This window comes from Amblyraja radiata, chromosome 3, assembly GCF_010909765.2.
Source record: "Amblyraja radiata isolate CabotCenter1 chromosome 3, sAmbRad1.1.pri, whole genome shotgun sequence".
Classification (NCBI taxonomy): domain Eukaryota; kingdom Metazoa; phylum Chordata; class Chondrichthyes; order Rajiformes; family Rajidae; genus Amblyraja; species Amblyraja radiata.
The window spans coordinates 16,677,320-16,697,864 of NC_045958.1; the positions used below are offsets into that span (position 1 = coordinate 16,677,320).

General features: G+C 42.2%; 1 protein-coding gene across 6 annotated transcripts; it reads right to left on the reverse strand.

The window, feature by feature from the left end:
- Positions 1-1,662: 1,662 nt before the first annotated feature.
- nudt12 (nudix hydrolase 12) lies at positions 1,663-20,004 on the reverse strand. Of its 6 annotated transcripts, none has more exons than XM_033017386.1 (8): positions 19,918-20,004; positions 19,096-19,228; positions 15,795-16,016; positions 12,628-13,217; positions 9,813-9,980; positions 7,777-7,890; positions 2,858-3,057; positions 1,663-2,170 (listed from the first exon to the last, which is right to left on the reverse strand). In XM_033017386.1, the coding sequence occupies exons 3-8, from the start codon at positions 15,998-16,000 to the stop codon at positions 2,063-2,065; spliced, it is 1,386 nt and encodes a 461-aa protein (XP_032873277.1). In that variant the 5' UTR covers positions 16,001-16,016; positions 19,096-19,228; positions 19,918-20,004; the 3' UTR covers positions 1,663-2,062. The 6 variants fall into 6 exon arrangements, with proteins under 6 accessions (XP_032873277.1, XP_032873276.1, XP_032873275.1 ...); XM_033017385.1 differs by having other exon boundaries at positions 19,203-19,374; positions 19,918-20,003; XM_033017384.1 differs by having other exon boundaries at positions 19,203-19,366; positions 19,904-20,003.
- Positions 20,005-20,545: the final 541 nt, after the last annotated feature.

The window sequence follows — 20,545 nt, forward strand, 5'->3', positions numbered from 1 at the left end:
ATGTAACATTTAAAGAAATCAACTTAATATCAATCAATTTATTATCTTATTCAAAGTTCTGCTTTATTAAACCATGCACCATGCCGAGGTTGGTTTTTACAGTAAAAGTGGGAATTTAAAAATAAATCTGCTAACGTTTTACAATCTGTATATAATTAATTTCACTCATGTTGCCCAGTGAGTATATGGTAAAGGGACTTGACAACTCTATTAATATTTTCTATCTTAAAATTAGTTGAGTTACAACCTGGTATTTATTGGAAAAAAACGTCTAGAAAATAGCTAAGATGCAAAGGTCTGAACAGAGGAAAGACAAATTTGGTCAAAAACTTTTGGTGGTTTCTTCAGTGAAATTGAACAGTGAAAACTGTTCACAAAGAATTACAAATCAATGAAATGTCTCGATGTAGGAGTGGATCAGTCAGCCTGTAATTCATAAATCCGATGAGTGTTCATGCCTCTGACAATTTTACATTGCTAATTGCGAATTAAATGCAACAACAAGTTTGCAGATGACACAAAGCCGGGTGACAGTGTGAGCTGCGAGGAGGATGCAATGAGGCTGCAGGGTGATTTGGATAGGTTGGGTGAGTGGGCAGATACAGTATAAAGTGGATAAATGTGAGGTTATCCACTTCGGTGGCAAGAACAAGAAGGCAGATTATTATCGGAATGGCGTCAGATTAGGAAAAGGGGAGGTGCAACAAGACCTGGGTATGCTTGTACATCAGTCACTGAAAGAAAGTATGCAGGTACAGCAGGCAGTAAAGAAAGCAAATGGCATGTTGGCCTTCATAGGCCCCCGACCGAGGAAGAACAAAAGGAAGAGACTTGAACTTTATTTCGCCTTCCATCACAGTGCGGAATGTGTAGGAGTCACTGTGGTAGATGTTCATGTTAAAATATGTTTTTGAGTGATCTGTTACTTGTAATTGTATGACTGACCTGGCCAATGAAATTCCTCGTATGTTGCAAAATATACTTGCCGAATAAAATCTGATTCTGATAGCGAGAATATTTGAGTATAGGAGCAAGGAGGTCCTACTGCAGTTGTACAGGGCTCTGGTGAGACCACACTTGGAGTATTGTGTGCAGTTTTGGTCTCCTAATTTGAGGAAGGACATTCTTGCTATTGAGGGAGTGCAGCGTAGGTTCAGGGATGGTTCCCGGGATGGTTCCCGGGATGGCGGGACTGACATATGATGAAAGAATGGATCGACTGGGCTTATATTCACCCAAATTTTGAAGGATGAGAGTGGATCTTATAGAAACATTTACAATTCTTAAGGGATTGGACATGCTAAATGCAGGAAAAATGTTCGCGATGTTGGGGAAGTCCCAAACCAGGGGTCACAGTTTAAGAATAAGGGGTAGGCTATTTAGGACTGAGATGAGGAAAAACCTTTTCACCCAGGGAGTTGTGAATCTGTGGAATTCTCTGCCACAGAAGGCAGTGTGGGCTAATTCACTGGATGTATTCAAGAGAGAGTTAGATATAGCTTTTAGGGCTAACAGAATCAAGGGATATGGGGAGAAAGGAGGAACGGGGTACTGATTTTGGATGATCAGCCATGATCATATTGAATGGCGGTGCTGGCTCAAAGGGCCGAATGGATTACTCCTGCACCTATTGTCTCTTGATATGGGGAGAAAGCAGGAACGGGGTACTGATTTTGGATGATCAGCCATGATCATATTGAATGGCGGTGCTGGCTCGAAGGGCCGAATGGCCTATTCCTGCACCTATTTTCTATGTTTCTTAATCAATTGGTATGTACCTGTGAAATAAATGGTTCTTGAAATATAAATTTCAAAGTTTGTTACCAAATGTCAGTTGATAGGTACGAAAGAGGTTAGCGCACAACAAAAACATGTCACCGCACCTGCAACACGTGACAATAAAATAAACTAAAAAAAAGTTCATTCCGAACTGGACTTCACACTTCAGTGCATGGAAGGTTTCGTCAGGAATAGTCTCTGCTTTCCCTGCGGAGGTCTTCACACAGTCGGATCAGCTGGCTTAATGCAGATAAATAGGAAGAAGCTGTTTTTGGCAACAAATTCAGAGATTAGAATTCTTCTTAAGCCACTGTCTAATTAGCCTGTTTGCAATCGTTTGCTGGGGAGGAATGCTCATTGGATGACCCTGTTTGTTGAGAATTTCAGTAATCTGCAAAATCAATTAAAAAAAAAGGATTAGTTTTCCCCCCAGTAAATTTTGCCAAATTGATTTTCAGTTAGCAGATCTATTTAATATTCATAATTTATAACATTCCTTTAAATGTTGTGCTATGATGCAGTTTATAATAAGTAAGAATCATCTATTCATTTTAATCTGGATAAAAACATAGCAATTTTACTTCAGAGAAAAATCATCACAACTAATAAGCGCTGATGAGGTCTTTGGATGAGAGTGTGGGAGCTTGTTGTCACTCAAGTAAATCCATTCCAAACACATGCAGGTTTGTAGGTTAATTGGATTTTGTAAATTACCCCTAGTGTGTAGCATGCAAAAGTGGGATAACGTAGGCCTAGTGTATGGGCGATTGTTGGTCGGCGTGTACTCAGTGGGCCGATGGGCTTGTTTCCACACAGTCTCTCTAAAAGTAACCCCACATTAATTGTTTGCTTTGGGATTTGAGAAAAAAAAAATCAGAAAGCTTTATCTTTACAGAAGTTACAGAAGGATTCTGTTAATCCACTTAACTCAAGCTATTTAATGGAGAAGAAACTGTGAAAGTGTAAACTGGTTTGGTGACCCATCTTATTCCATCTGATATTACATTTTTATTACTGTGCCCAGCACGACCAAAAGCAGCATCAGATAAACCATTTCCAGTCCGCGAGTCTGACGTACCTGTTGCCGACTGAACCATCGGGCGTCTACAATTTCCTCCTTGTCCACAGTAATTTCTGTTGAGATTGCATTAGCTTGGCAACCAATCATAAGGGATGAAGGCATTGGCCAGGGCTGACTGGAAACATACTGAACACGCCCAACCTTGACTGCAGTCTCTTCTGCTACTTCTCTTCGAACAGCATTCTCGATTGTCTCTCCTATTAGAAAATGAAATTGAAGTACTTTGTACAACAATACTCCTCTCCCTGTTAGTATTCAGCTGTACAAAGTGAATAAGAAACAATGACATTGTATTAATTTGGAGGTTCTGATACTAAAACAAGGCTGGTGGATTTTCTCCATCGCTCCTCTACATAGCTCAGTGGACTGTGTATAGTATAGTTTAACGGGTCTCTTAACTAGGATTGTTAAAAACAAACACAAACAGTAACACCACTTTTATAGTCATGCTTTTAAACCATTTGGTCTAAAATGCATTCTGAAATAAATGCTGATGAATGCTACATTAAAGGATGTAGTGCTTTCATGAGATCATGAGAGCTGAAATAAGACATGAAATAGTCTTGGCAGGCAAGGTAAGGGAAATTCCTAAGAGATTCTACAGGTATATTATAGGTAAAGGATTGGCTGGGACCCCATAAGAATAGGACCCCTTAAGGATCAACCCAGCATGCCAAATTGGTGATCTGGACAAATTGGGCAGAAGAACATGTTTCCATGCTGTATAGCTCTATGACAAGCCATGAAGTTGGCACAGAATTCTTTGATCTCCAAAGATTGAGAGATAAGTTAGGGGCTTACTTGATCTGGTTCACTGACCAACACCTGTTTTCCTGGGCGTGTCCAAGCAGAGTCACTCTTGTGACAATATGACCAATTGTTTTGTAGCACTTGTTAGGCGCTTCCCCCTCCTGGTGAATGCTATGTACTTACCTTTCTCTGTTTCTCTCCCAAGTGCAGGCCTCGTGGCTGTGAGTCTGGAATCGAGGGGTTAAAGGCTCCTGTACCCGATTGGCCAAGCTGCGTCAGGTGACGGGTGACTCATCTGAAGTATAAATACCAGAGCTTCCCAGGATTCTCTCTCTTCTTCGTCGACCCTGACTGATGAGCAGACTGCTGGTGTGGGCCGAGGAAAGCCTGACCACATGGCATAGAACTTTGTGTACTTTCACCATTCTTTGTTAACAGATATTGAATTGGGACGGATAAGGGCTGACCTTAGAGTTTTCGTGTATTTTGGTTTCAGGGTTGTATCTCTTTGGGCAGGTTTTGGAGTCTCCGGTTCGACGGCCCATTGCGTGGCTGGCTGGAGCATTGTTAAATTGTTTGTCAGTTTATCCATATCCCTGACTGGGTTGTTTAAATCAGGTTTGGGTTTTGTGTTCCAATGAATAATTAAAACTGTTTTTGAACTTGAACCTGGTTTTTGACTTGTGTTACGCGGCTCTGAAGTACTTGCATTCGGGAGTCGTAACACACTTCAAAAGTTGTACTGTGCTGAGAATGGCATGAACCAAGCATCGCTGGTATAGAAATGTCATGAGTTAAAGACTGTTGCATAATCAAATTACCAGAGTGAGCTGAGACCATGAGGAAAAGGTTGTTAAAATGTATCACTCTAAGAAAATAAAAATCATTTTTTAAATCACATTGCTGAAAAACAGCAACTTTTCAGTTTCTAATAAAAGCATTTTACCTGATATCGAATCAGTGGTTGCTATAGTTAACATTACATCTTTAATGTTGTATGTTTTTTCCAGGTTAGCAAACCAAGGAATCTGTAATGTTTCTCCAGCAGAGGAGCAGATCGGGTAGATGCACAGCATCTCTTGCCCAGAGTAGGTGAATCAATGACCAGTGGACATAGGTTGAAGGTGAAGGAGAAAATATTTAATAGTAATCTGCCAGAGGAGGTAGTTGAGGCAGGGACTATCCCAACACTTAAGAAACAGTTACACAAGTACATGGATAGGACAGGTTTGATGGGATATGGACCAAACGCAGGCAGATGGGACTAGTGTAGCTGGGACATTGTTGGCCGGGGTGGGAAAGTTGGACCGAAGGGCCTGTTTCCACACTGTATCACTCTATATTTAATTATTATTCAGCACCTTCCTCTTATCCTAATATGAAGGCGGTGGAAAAGACTAGAGGCTAATTTTGTCGTTTGTTAGAAATGTTGGCTTGAAATAAATTATTTTCTTGTCAAACGTTAAGTTGGTGACAGGTTTGTTGTACATACTAAAGAAGATGCCTGATAAATGCTTTAAATTGTGCCATAGCTTTTTTCAAAATGGAAAACAAATGTTCAACGCCATCTGTTCTTAGTAGTGGGAAATTAGTGTTAAAGGTTGGGACTTTCCCATCAGTTTGTGATTTGTGATTTTCATTGGTGCATTCATGGTCGCCACTGGAGGATGTCAACGAGTATCTCCCTGACCTTGGCAATTGATTCTCAAAACAGACTTCAGGTGGGTTCACTTTAATTAGAACAAGTTATCATCAGTGGAAGGCTCCTTCAATCACCCAAGACCTCCCATTATAGCCCTCAATCTCCCAATCCCATGACTGGTCCATACGAGACCTCAGCAATCCACCATAAGTGCTGCGCAGATATTCAACCTCCTCAAACACAAAAACTGCACATACAACCTCAGGCACAGACGAGCGGACAGTATCGCCACAAATAGAACACGCTTTTTTAAGAGCTTCTTCCCTGCAACAGTGAGACTCTTGGCCAAAACAAAACAAAATGAACTGATGTCCTGATATAGGGTTTGTGCAAGTTACAATGCTCTCACTTTCCCCTTTGTATAGGGTTTTAGGCATTTTCTTTTTTTTTATTTCTGGAGTGGTATGTGTTTTTTATGGATTATGTGTCTTCTGTGTGTCTTTTTAATTTTTTTAAATTTTTAAATTTTTAATTTTAATTTTTAACTTGACTTGACTTGACTTGACTCTCTGAATAGCCGCACAAGAGTTCCTATGTGTGTAAGCACAAATGGCAAATAACGTTTTTGACCTTGACCTTGATGACTCCCACCTCTTCTCCTCATGTCATCTACAGGACGCGTCTTGATCAATTTTCCTCTTCATAGTCAGGCAGAAGGTGCTTGAGCACATTGTGCCCAAGGTTTGTTCTACTAAACACCTTGTGCCTCATGCAATCTGGATGAAGAGACCTGGCTGTGCCTGGCAGATGTCTTGTAAGGCAACCTAGTTCCAAGTATTGAAAATACCTCACAGTGCTAGCTGTCAAAGGCTTTTAACAGTTTTAAAATATCTCAAGATAGCCAGGGATATTAATTTGTATTCAGATGGATTTAAATTATTAGAATTATGAATACAAGAATGTGAATTATATAATTGAAAGCATATCAAAATCTAACATATAAATAGACAATAGGTGCAGGAGTAGGGCATTCCACCCTTCGAGCCAGCACCCGCCATTCACTGAGATCATGGCTGATCAAGTGATCATCCACATTCAGTACAATGTTCCTGCCTTCTCACCATATTCCCTGACTCCGCTATCTTTAAGAGCTCTATCTTACTGTCTCTTGAAAGCATCCAGAGAATTGGCCTCCACTGCTTTCTGAGGCAGAGAATTCCACAGATTCACAACTCTCTGGATGAAAAAGGTTTTGTTCATCTCTGTTCTAAATGGCCTAACCCTTATTCTTAAACTGTGGCCCCTGGTTCTGGACTCCCCCAACATCGGGAACATGTTTCCTGCCTCTAGCGTGTCCAATCCCTTAATAATCTTATATGTTTCATTAAGATCCCCTCTCATCCAGTATACAAGCCCAGCCGCTCTATTCTATCAACATATGACAGTCCTGCCATCCCAGGAATTAACCTCGTGAACCTACGCTGCACTCCCTCAATAGCAAGAATGTCCTTCCTCAAATTTGGAGACCAAAACTGCACACAATGCTCCAGGTGTAGTCTCACTAGGGCCCTGTACAACTGCAGAAGGACCTTTTTTGCACAAGGACCTCTTCTATGAACACAAAATAATGGAGGATTACCCCTTTTCGACCCCATAAGATCAGCAATCCATGAACACCATCCCTAGTTGGTTAAAGCGTTGCGCTGGAAGTGAAGTAAATCGATTCCTCATCAAATTATGGCCCCACTTCTGGGCTACGTGTTAAGTCTGGTGGTGGGGCAGCAATAAGATCCAGCAATATTTGACTTACAGTATATCTCAGATGTCTGTGTATTTTCCACGCATACGTGGTAGTGCAAGATATCCAGGGGAGTGAATGACTGACACTTCTGGTTCCCTTCAGACCCACCAGGTTTAGTTTAGCTTAGCGATACAGCATGGAAACAGGCCCTTTGGCCCACCATGCCAACCTTTGAAGACCTGTTCACACTAGTTCTATGTTGTCCCACTTTCTCATCCACTCCCGACACACTCGGGGCAATTTACAAAGGACAATTAACCTACAAACCCGCACGTCTTGGGGATGTGGGAGGAAACTGGAACACCTGGAGGAAATGCACGTGGTCACAGGGAAAACATGCAAACTGCACACAGGCAGCACACAAGGTCAGGATCGAACCGGGATCTCTGGTGCTGTGAGGCAGCAGCTCCACCTGATGCCCCGCTGTTAGCCGCTGCTGCCAGCAGTTTCCAATTGCCACAGTATGGCCCATGTCATTGTCCATGTGAATTATGACTGCAGGCGCTAAACTAACGGACTCACTTGCTCGTTCGTGTTCTATCATCTTCTTTAATCTGGTTGCTTCAGAGACGCCTGTCATAAAACAGCAGCGCTAAACCATTTTAAACCCCAATGGTCAAATGCATCACTTACCTGAGGTTGTAAAATCATATTGTTTTAATAAAGATGCTTCAAAATAAAGCAGTAAAATCGATTTTCCCATGACATGAAACCTTTGCTCACCTGGTTCCATAAATCCTGCCAGACAGGAAAACATTCCTGGAGGGTGTCGTCTCTGTCTCCCCAGAAGGCAATTATTACCATCAGGATGAATGACCAGCATTATTACCACTGGATCTATAGAACATAAAAGTACCCTTATGCTATTACAAAGTGTCTGCACACCTTAAAACAGATAAATGCTTTAACAAAAATGCCCAATAATAAACTTGTACATCGAAAACACTGCAAAACATGTGTACTGTTCATCCAATGTCATTTCACTTAAAATCAATAGACATTTGCTCCAAGTAATTTCAGATTGACTGCAAATATCTTTATATCTCGGTATCAAATTTAAATTGATATTCATAAGCAGGAAAACACTTTTGGATGAGGTTTCAAAATCCTAATAATTCTGGACTGTGCAGTGACTCAGGTCATTTTGCCAATAAGCCCTCTACCAGTGGTGCAAGTGCTGTTTTTGCCTCTGCTTCTCTCACTGAAGCTCTGTTGACATTAGATACAAGTAGTTTCAAAGGTCTTTTATTGTCGTGTGTACCGATTAAGGTACAGTGAGATTCAAATTACCATACAGCCACAATAAAAAAATGACAAGACACACAACCACATAAAAGTTAACATAAGCATCTACCACATCAGATTCCTCACATTCCTCACTGTGATGGAAGGCAATAAAGTACATTCTTCTTCCTCCTTATTCTCACGCGGTCGTGGCAGTCGAACCATCCGCAGCCGGCGATCGAAGCCTTCGCGTTGGGGCAAACAAAGCTCCTGCGTCGGGGCGGTCGAAGTCCCTGCGGCTAGGAGCTCCCGAAGTCGGACTCTAACCAGGGAACGCGAGTATAATGATGTTAAAGTCTGCAGGTTCCCGAGGTTGGAGCTCCGAGGTCGATCCCTGGCAAAGGGAATGCCAGCTCCACGATGGTAAATCCCGCAGGCTCCTGCTGTTGGAGCTCCTGAAGTCAGTGTGCAGCAAAGGCCGTCAACTCCTCGATGTTAGGCTGCAGTGCGGACGGAGATACGATACGGAAGAAAATCGCATCTCTTTCGAGGTAAGAGATTAAAAAAAGTTTCCCCCAACCACCTCCCCCACCCCCCACATAAACCAAGCTAAAGAACATTAAAAACATACATTTAACACATACTATGAAACACCAACAAAGAAGGAAGGGACAGACAGACTGTTGGCGAGGCAGCCATTACTGGCGCCACCCGGTGGAGGTTAAATGGGGATGAGCAGAAATCCTCACATGATTTAATCTGTGATCCCATTCAGCACCAACCGGTCAAGCTACCGTGTTTCCTCCAAAATTAACCATGTTATTCTTTAAAAGTTTCATATCATGAAGACAGTGGGTAGAACGGTGGCGTAGCTGGTAGAGCTGCCTGTGCGGAGTTTGCACATTCTCCCTGTGTCGGCGTGGAATTTCCCTGGGTGCTCCCGTTTCCTCCCACATCCCCAAAACCTGCAGGCTTCAAGGTTAAATGGCCTCTGTAAATTGCCTCTAGTGTGTAGGACAGTGGATAATAAAGAGGGATAACGTAGAATTGCGTGAATAGATGTTTTGTTTAGTGGTGCAAGTTTAGTTTGGTATAGATTAGAGATACGGCGCCGAAACAGGCCCTTCGGCCCACCGATTCCGAGCTGACCAGCGTTCCCCACATATTAACACTATCCTACACACACTAAGGACAATTTACATTTTTTTAAATGCAAAGCCAATTAACCTACAAACCTGTACATCTTTGGAGTGTGGGAGGAAACCGAAGATCTTGGAGAAAATCCACGCGGTCACGGGAAGAATGTACAAACTCCAATCAGACAGCACCCATAGTCGGGATCGAACTCGGATCTCTGGCGCTGCAAGAGCTGTAAGGCAGCAACTCTACCACTGCACTACTGTGCCGCCATTGGGTGATTGACGTGGATACTGCGGAACGATGGGCCTGTTTCCATGCTGTAACTATAAACTAAACACCTGAACATGTAACCTTTCACAAATATTCAGAGCAAGTTATTTGCACATTTCCCATACCTACACGGGGGTAACAGGTGTTATGAATTCCTTGTAGACTTGGGCAGTTTTCCTTTAAGCACTCCCTCTTGTAACCTCCATCGGCAACTTTTGTATCATTTCCACAGGTAGGACAGAACTGGTATCGACTGTGCCAGGCAAGGACAGACCTGGCCTGTGCAACCACACCTAAGTTAAAAAAGAAATCATTATTTTAAACCATCATAAGTTTTGTGTACAACACTACATGCTGAACTTACTGGAAATCAGAAAGGCACAGAAAATGCTGAGAGCCCATAGCAGGTCAGGCAGCATCTGCGGAGAGGAACAGAGCTTTCATGTTTCAGATCTATGACATTTCTTCAGGACTTTACTGGACAGATCAAGGATGTGGAAAAAAGGAATGAGACATAAAAGATGTGTTTGGTGGAAGGGCTAATGAGTAAGTGAAATATGTGGAAGGTTTGCTACTCAGCTTTCTTCCACTACTTTCTTCTGGATTTTCTCAGCTTCCTTTCTCTGCTGTGATATTTTCTAAATACATCTTTTGTTCCTTTAATTTCTCTTAATTTTGTGTTCTTTTGCCTTGCACAGACACTATTGTTTAATCCTGCCATACAACTAATTATTGATCTGTTTTCCTTCCCCACTTGCTTTTCACTGACAATGGTCCTATACTTTCAAATCAACAGCATCTTCCAGTTTATATAAAGGTCAGCAACATAAACTTACCCGTCTCTCTAGTGATACATAAATATTACCTGTTTCACTGAAGCGCACAGGGTTATTGCGCCATTTAAAAATGAACACTGAAATCTCACATTTATTAAATTTTACAATCCCAGGGTGAAGTATGCATCTGACAATGAATATGGATGGTGAAATTAGTCCTCACTGGTTGTGTTATCGTAAAAAAGATGCAAAGTACTGGAGTAACTCAGCCATCAGGCAGCATCTCTGGAGGACAGGGATACATGAGTTTCAGGTTGAGACCCTTCTTCAGCACTTTTGTCCTTTACTGTAAAGCAGCATTTGAAGTTCCTTGTTTCTATGTTTAGAATTGTCGCATATTGGCCCCCAATTTTGCATTATGATGGAATTTTTTTGAAATTATGTATTGCAAAGCCCCAATTGCATGCCCACCCATCATATCAACTACTGCACCATCGGATGCCTGGGAAATGCTATTCTGTGCTATGGAGCAACAACACCATTTACAGGTTCTCCATTTTAAATGTATATGTTCCTCCATTATTGAACCCCTTACCAACAAATCCCAGTGCGCCATTAAAATGCCAAGGGCCCCAAAAGATGAGGGAGTTCCACAAACCTAAAGAATGTGCGAAACACCAAAGGACCGACCTTTGAGCAGATTCCGAGCAAAAGAGACAGCTGAGAATCAAAACTGGAGAAGATTGAACTAGGGCCGTAAAACTATCTTCAAAGGAAGGCCATCAGAATTTATACATTTGAACCCTAATATCGTTAATAATTTATAAGGACGATGGATCGAATGAGGCCCATAAAATCCTCATGTTAATGCTCAACTTCAAACTATAAATATAAAATGTTTCCATTCGTGTCCATCATCCCCTCTTTATTGAACCAATCTTAAATCCATTACGGGCATGTGTAGCAGAGCTGAACTGGGTTTCATTAGTGAAAAGAGCAAATATGGGCCAGGTTTTTGAAATGTTGAAAGGGGTAACGCAGATTGAATAATCATTTTATTTGGATTGTGAATGTGGAACTGGAGAATGCAAGGCTAAAATGTACAAGTCTTTAAAAAGGTCCAGATGGGAAGAACCTGCATGGAGTCCCGTGGCGGAGAGAATTGATGTGGCCAGCTTTAGAATCTGCCAGGGTGTCTTGGACTCGAGTGTTTCTCAGCACATGGGCGGATGTCTGCGACTTGCATCAGTCTGAACCACCGAACATCGGTAGTTCCACTCATTTCCACATCTGGTCAAAGCCACCCCACACGACTTTGGCTGCTACTTTAACGTTACATGCATGTTCCAACCATTATTTTACGCTCTATGTTAACCTGACATATTAGTTAAAACTTTGCTTTCTTCTTCCTAGCTGTGAAAATTATTTGATGAGATTTGCTGCTCAGATAGTCTGATAGAGATAGAGATCCCCTCCGCCTGAGAGCAACCATCAAGGAGGAAGACGTCCATGGAACATATTGTCAGAGCTTTGTAGGCCTTGACTACATTGTCACCCACTACTGACCATAAAATGCAGGTTAACGTTCCATCTCCGAAAAGCTGCAAAACAAACAGACTCCCCATCCTCTCCCTGCCAAAAACCCTCAGAAGCAGTTGAACAAACATGTTTAGGAATGAAATTAGCAACGAATTAATAAAAAGGCTTTTTTCTGTTACATCCACTCACACCTGAATTTAGTTTTTATCATCAGTAATTATACACTGCCGTGCAAGCCCCAATGTTTGGAATTAATTCTATAAACCTCTCCTTCTCACTACCTCCTTTCAGACTTTACTTAAAACATTTCTCTTTAACCAAGCTTTAAGTGTTATATTTGTAGGAAGGAACTGCAGATGCTGGTTTATACTGAAGATGAACACCAAATGCTGGTAACCTAGTGGGACAGGCAGCATCTCTGGATAGAAGGGTAATGTTTCGGGTCGAGACGCTTCCTCGGGTACAATTTTCTACCCTACCATTCCCCTAAGCGGCTCAGCAAGTTGCAGTTCTTTGTGAATCAAATATAGTGCAAATCAAAATTCAAAGATTAGTATCCATTCTTCTCATTTACATCCAAAGGGATGGCTGACTGCAAGTCAATGCTAAATGCCTCAATACTCACCGGCCTCCTCCTGATTTAAATTCAGTATATGCGGAATAAGTGGCTGGATGAAGCAACAATCTGGGTATATAATCCTAAAGTTATCAGTAGCATCAGAGTTTGTATTCAATGCAAACCAGGCAAGAAGTTCATCATTCTCCGCTGAGTCTTTGCTTACTGAAGATTTAATTTGTGATCCACCACTGCTGTTCTGCAATTCTGCTCCAAGGAAAACACAAGTGACTTCTGGTTTAGCCAAGAGATGCTCTACATCTTTGTAATGCAGCTTACAGAGATGAAGCGTAGGCTTCCTGGACTCTTCATATTTTAGCGAAATAACCAATGGATTTAAATTGGAAAATAAGATGTAGACACTAGCTTGGTCAATCTGTTTGTTCTTTAACCAAGTAGAATCACTTCTTTTTTCGCTTAGTTTATTAAGCAATGTTCTGCTGAAATAATTTTCATTCTCTTCTGGGCCATCAGGCCACATTCCAGCACCAGCAGCAACTTTAGTGTTTGCCAACAAATCAGCAATACTGTTATATCCCCAGAATTTAGCAATGTCCAGTGCTGTTTGTCCTGATTTATTTGAAAGAGATTGATTGCAGCTGGAGAAAAAAAAAAAGATACAAAATCAGATTTGGTATAGGCAAGGTATCAAGCCTTGTCGTTATAAAGTAGCTTTTAAGATTAGCAGGGCAGCACGGTGGTGCAGCAGTAGAAACCCGGGTTCGATCCTGATTAGGGGTGCTGCCTATATGGAGTTTGTACATCTTCTCCGTGACCTGCGTGAGTTTTCTCCGGGAGCTCCGGTTTTCACACACACTCCAAAGACGTACAGGTTTGCCGGCTACTTGACTTCGATAAAATTGTAAATTGTCCTTAGTGTGTGTAGGATAGTGTTAATGTGTAGGGATCGCTGGTCGGTGCGGACTCGGTGGGCCGAAGGGCCTGTTTCTGCGCCATATCTCTAAACTAAACTAAATGTAGTATTGTCAATAGGTTACTTGGTTAGCTAAAGGAATCATATTTTTTTGCTGAGCATTGCTAACATGTTTTAGTCTAGTAGCAGTGTTACAAAATGTACCTTCAGCGGCTCTGCAGTTCTGCCCCTGGCCGTGTGCGCGACTTTGGCGCCTTTGAGTGGGGGGGGCGGGATTAAAATGTCATTTTCTCCTGCCTGTGGGAGGCGGATTTCTACGGGCTGTTAGCTACTGAAGAAAAATCGATCGGACTTGCATTCCCGTTTTTTTTTTGGGGGTAATTGCGAGACAATTTAATGAATTGATTAAAATAAAAAGCGGCTTCTAACCCTCTACGCCTACAACGTGATGGATCGCATGAACGGGACAAAACACCGGATAAGTCGTTTATTTTACATATAAACTTGCTTCTTAGGATGGCTTTAATCAAATTTTACGTTGCGAAAATGTGATTTGGGCCCCATACGAACCGGCAGTGTTTTTCCTGCTGATATGGGGTTCAAATTCACTGCAAATGCAACGTTCCAATCGATCGGTTTCCAGAAAAACCCACTTGCAAGATGATTTAAATGCTCCTTTTTTTGGACAATCGTGTCATAAGAGCATCTAAATCGTTTATATTTTGTGCTATTGTCTACCTATAGCCAATATTTTTATACTAAATATCAGTTTTAGTCCCATGTATTGTGCAAAAAAATTAAAATGTTGATTATATTGAGTGGATGTTTCTAGATTAATTTATGGGAATTAAACATCAAATTCCTTCCATCTGGCATATGAATTCATGACAGTGAGATTTAAAAATCATGTTATATATAGTGAATTCTTGTGTGAATGTTTGTTATTTGGATACTTAGGCTATTTAAAAAAAATATCCTTTTCTTAAGAAATAGAATCTACAGGACATTCTTAATGGGAAAGTAGTGGGCAGAAAGGCATGTCATGCGTGGTTTGAAGAGCAAAAACTTGTAGTTTACAATGCCAAAATTGAAAAGTTAAGGAAAAACAAGGTGTACAGAGTTGCTTATTGGTACAATCTGAGGAGTATGAAGATGCTATTGATTATGATATGCCAATGTACCAGCTAGCAACTGATATTCTCCATAAAGACTTGGTCTATTGCTAGAAATTGTAATTTATTTACCTATCTGTTACGGACTTACAATAATACAATAATATTAAAGTTCTGATCTTGAGAATATCACATTTTTGAATTTTCAAGGTAGTCTGGGTGTTTATTACTATTTCCGTCACAACGGTCAATTTTGTAATTAGCTACAATTAGGTAATTAACTAATTATAGGCTTTAATTTCATGTCATCCAAATAAGATGTTTTATATTTGTTTCAGAATGCTTCAATCTATAATAACTGAAAATGTCATTCAGTTCTCTTAATTTTTAAGAAAGTTATGGGCTTTTGACTGTCCTCGATCACAGCTTTTGTGTTAAGTCAATTCAAAAGCAATAGCGAACAAGATGCTAATTTCCGAGTATGAAAATGGCCATAACTTTTTTAATACTGAAGATATGAAAGTGAATTAGGTGTCAAATTAAACGTCTTTTTATGCTTTATCTGATGGGATAAATTGCAGACTTGATTTTTAAAATCTCAAAACTTTGTAACATTGCTAAGTCTAGGTTCCATAATGTTGACAGTCAGAAACAACCATTGTCTATTTACATAGAAACATAGAAAATAGGTGCAGGAGTAGGCCATTCGGCCCTTCGGGCCTGCACTGCCATTCAATATGATCATGGCTGATCATCCAACTCAGTATCCCGTACCTGCCTTCTCTCCATACCCCCTGATCCCCTTAGCCACAAGGGCCAGATCTAACTCCCTCTTAAATATAGCCAATGAACTGGCCTCAACTACCTTCTGTGGCAGAGAATTCCAAAGATTCACCACTCTCTGTGTGAAAAATGTTTTTCTCATCTCAGTCCTAAAAGATTTCCCCCTTATCCTTAAACTGTGACCCCTTGTTCTGGACTTCCCCAACATCGGGAACAATCTTCCTGCATCTAGCCTGTCCAACCCCTTAAGAATTTTGTAAGTTTCTATAAGATCCCCCCTCAATCTTCTAAATTCTAGCGAGTACAAGCCGAGTCTATCCAGTCTTTCTTCATATGAAAGTCCTGACATCCCAGGAATCAGTCTGGTGAACCTTCTCTGTACTCCCTCTATGGCAAGAATGTCTTACCCCTTGTCAAGAAGCAGATGGGCTACCTCCAAATGTCCATTTCTACTGGCATGCATCAAAGCGGACCAGCCCCTCTCATCCATCTCATCGACAAGGGACGTAGAGTAAGTTAGCATAGTAGACAGTTTCGCTGCATCTCCTTTCGCAGCAGTCTCATGGAACTGGGTGATTAGTTCTTTCTTTAAATTGTTTTCAGTTTCCGCCATCCTTATTTTGTCTCACCTGGAAATAGCGAGAAAATTACATTCAACATGGGGAATGCTGCATGTGAGGAACTAATGAAAGAAATATTGAATTATAAATACAATGCTTGCAAACCATCTTTTCGGTTTATGAGCAGCCAATAATCTCCAGCTCAAGGCAAACACAATTGTTCAAATTATGAGAAACATAAAGCTTCAAAAATGCTTTGGGGGAGATTTTTCATCAAAAATACTCATCTCTGGTTCTATTGACAATTCACATTCCAAGAGCTCATCTGTCTTTCCTCTTTCAAGGATTGACAAACATGGTGTATAATTCCAGATAGACACATAAAGCTGGAGTGACTCAGCAGGTCAGACAGCATCTCTGGAGAAAAGGAATAGGCGACGTTTCGGGTCGAGACCTTCAGAAGTTTTGAAGAAGGGTCTTGATCCGAAACATCGCCTATTCCTTTTCTCCAGAGGTGCAGTGTGACCCGCTGAGTTACTCCAGCTTTTTGTGTCTATCTTCATAGAAAAGTACAGCAAAGGAACAGGCCCTTTGACCCACGATGTTTGTGATGGACATGATGCCAAGAAAAACTAATCTCATTTGTATGCACATGATCCATATACCTCCATATCCATTTGCCTATCTAAAAGCCTCTTAAACATCACTATTGTATTTGCCTTCATCACCACCCCTGGCAGCACGTTCCAGGCAATCATCACCCTCTGTGTAAAAAAAACATGCCATGCATATTTCCTTTAAACTTTTCCCCCTTCACCGTAAACCTATGTCCTCTAGTCTTTGACATATCCACGATGTGAGCATCCTCAAAATATTTGTAATCCTCATGAGAAAAAAACCTCATCGAGTAACATGCCAGCCACTTACCCGAGACTTTGCCTCCCAAATCTAAACTCCCACCTGGGAAAAAGCCTCCAGAACAGGAATCATGATGTCCCTTTAAATGGCTCAATGAGATAATCTCTTGTCCCTTTAAACGCCAGATAATGCAAACTTTTCCTCCTCAATCTTCAACTCTCTCATCCCAAAGATCATTCCAGTTAACCGTCAAACACAAACTGAAACTAATTAGTCCTGCTGTACTTTCTCTTGCAGGTACTGAGCCACATAGGTTTTGTAATAGGATCAATAGGAAAACATTTACCTTCAGTTCTAAAGATGTACAGGAGCAGAGGATAAATGTTAAAGTGTCAGGGGAGTTTAGGAATGTGGTTAAACGCATGAAAGTACGACTTTAGAGGCAAAGACATGGAGTAAAGGATAAGGAAGTCGTGGATAGACTTGGCTTGTAACTGGATAGACTCGGCTTGTACTCGCTAGAATTTAGAAGATTGAGGGGGGATCTTATAGAAACTTACAAAATTCTAAAGGGGTTGGACAGGCTAGATGCAGGAAGATTGTTCCCGATGTTGGGGAAGTCCAGAACAAGGGGTCACAGTTTAAGGATAAGGGGGAAATCTTTTAGGACCGAGATGAGAATTTTTTTTTCACACAGAGAGTGGTGAATCTCTGGAACTCTGCCAGAGAAAGCAGTTGAGGCCAGTTCATTGGCTATATTTAAGAGGGAGTTAGATGTGGCCCTTGTGGCTAAAGGGATCAGGGGGTATGGAGCGAAAGCAGGTACAGGATACTGAGTTGGATGGTCAGCCATGATCATATTGAATGGCGGTGCAGGCTCGAAGGGCCGAATGGCCTACTCCTGCACCTATTTTCTATGTTTCTATGTGTTGAACCTTTATAAATTGCTGGTTTACTGACAACCAGAGCATTGCATGCATATCTGAACACACTACTGGAGGAAAGTTGTGAAGATTTTTGGAAGGTACAGTCGAATTTTAGCAGAATTATTTCAGGGATGAGGGTCTTCAATAATATAGATAGGCTGAAGTCACTCAGCTTGTTCTCCATGGAAATTGAAAGAGTTAACAAAGATTGAATAATCATTTTGTTTGGATAATCACTGTAGCAGGAGGATGATATAGATTTTAAGGTCATGAAGGGTTCATACCTATAATCATAACTTCAGGGCGGAATAGTGGCATTGTGGTGGAGCTGCTGTCTTACAGAGCCAGAGACCCGGGTTCGATCCTGGCCAGGAGTGCTGTGTGTATTTAGTTTGTACATTCTCCTGTGATTGCGTGGGCTTTCTCCGGGTGCTCCAGTTTCCTCCCACATTCCAAAGGGCTTCTATAAATTGTCCCTAGTGTGTAGAAAAAACCTAGTGTACAGGTGATCATTGGTCGGTTCAGATTCAGTGGGCCAAAGGCCATGTTTCCACGCTGTGTCTTTAAACTAAACTTGTTCTCATTGTTGAACAGATCAGCAACTAAGAGTCAGAGCAAACATGTGATTGGCAAAAGAACCAAAAGTGATATGTAGGAAAACCTTTTGTTATGCAGTGAGTGATGAGGCTGTGAAATTGTGGAAGCAGATTCAATCATGGGATTCTGAAGAAAAATGGATAAATACTCAGTGGTGAAACATACCAGTTTTGCCCCCTTACACTGATTTGGCAAGGGTTCTATCAGCCAAATGAATGCTTCAACTTTTCTAGTTTGATTCATCGCCTTCAGCTTTCCAAAGAATTTTTGGAATACATTTTCCATCCTGGCTAAGAACTGGCGTGTTCCAAAAACTTGCCTTTGGAAAATAAATTCATCCTGCCTTGATAAACTGTTAATCTGAAACATCTTGCTTGTGACCAAGGGATATTGGCTCAAATCCCTTTTTCCTTTCTCCACAGATGCTGCCTGACCTGTCAAATGATTTAAGCATTTTCTATTTATATTTCAGACATCCAATGTCTGTACAATTTCCCTTTTAGCAAATCGCTCATTGCCTTGAAGTCTCCTCCGTTTCCTCCATGTCGGCTGGAAATGGGGAACATGGTTTATTATCCTTTTTCGCAGAAACAATAAAAGCTGCCTGCTGGGAAGCTAAACAGAATTGAATCAGAGCTGTTTGCAATGAACCAATTTAAACAGCCATATCCGATTCTATCCATGATGGAAATTAAAAAATGGTCTTGAAATCATGCCCACATATTTACATGCAAAAGCAGTTTTATTAGTAACATTTGCTTCCTTACAAGGACAACACCGTTGTCTTGCATGATATGAGATTGCCCTTTCACCAAGTAGATGAGCAGCCCCGAGGCCTTTATTTGATCTGCAGGTTCATGCTTATGCAACTCACGTGTTCGCTCCCCTGCTGCGGTGGTGCTGGAAAGGTGGATACCCTGTGATTCTTGTACTGCATTTAAGCGGAAATATGGCACATTCTTACCGTCTGCGTTATCCCAACCCGCGCACTTCAATGAACGGCGGAGACAGGCCGATTTTTAAAGTGGGCCTGAGAAACTCCACAACTAAGACATGCCAGCTGTCAGTAAACAGGCCGATCGGGATTCAGGGACTCGGCCGTTTTAAGAGTTGCAAACAAAAAGGAGTGGAATTTGCACCAAATGCAACAGGCGGCAGCTGGCCGGGGGCTGGGTGCGGGAGTAGACTATCGGCAGCTCACCCGCTAAAGAGCAAAGATCTTAGAGCAGAGCTATAAGATCTTTGCTAAAGAGCAGCCGCAGCCCCAATCCACCCACTGCAGAGCGGCCCCGGCCCCAGCCCACCCGCTGCAGAGTAGCCCCAGCCCCGTCCACAGCCCACCCGCTGCAGAGCGGCCCCGGCCCACCCGCTGCAGCCGCCCGGACTGGGGCTCCCCAGCCGCCCGCTGCCGAGTCCCCGACCCGCCCGCACGGCAGCTGCAGCGGGACTCGGTGTCGGAGCTCCAATGCCCAGCATCGCCAGCACCGGTCGGGCCGGGACACACACACACACACACTCCAGAGCAACGTTCCCGGGTATTCAAGCAAATACAAGTGACAATCCTGTCCCCCCAACCTGTATTAATTGACCACCAGCAATATCTTAAAACCTCATTGGTCTCTGCGTCCCTGCAACTGCAGTCCCTGCGATTTAACTTCCTTGTTTGCTCAGCTGACACTGACAGTCCCTGAGCTCCCTCCCTGATTAGGAGGTGAGGTGAAACTCCGATAATCCGCACGCCTCGATTTATGGGGTCAAATGGACACAAAATGCTAGAGTAACTCAGCGGGAGCGGGAGAGGGAGCGGGAGAGGGAGCGGGAGAGGGAGAGGGAGAGGGAGAGGGAGAGGGAGAGGGTCGAGACCCCTCTTGTGGTGCCTGGCAAGCAGTGGTGGTGGTGGTGGTGGTGTTTCCAACCATGCCCTAAATCATAAATCTTTTACAATATCTTTTAGTGGTCTGAGAAACGACTACTGGAGTTTTCAACAGATCTTTATTCAATAGTTCGATATCCAGTATACAGGTTCTTCAGACACGTCTGTCCACAACGGTGGTCAGCGCTGAACTAACGCGCGCAAGTGAAAAACCGCGCGAAACAAGCAGCCCCTCCCGAGTCACATGACCGCGGCTTCCGAACGCCGGGTTCGATATATGCGTGTGCTAGCAGGCGCCGCTACAATGTACGGTTTAATTTACTTTACCGAGGTACAGTTTAAAA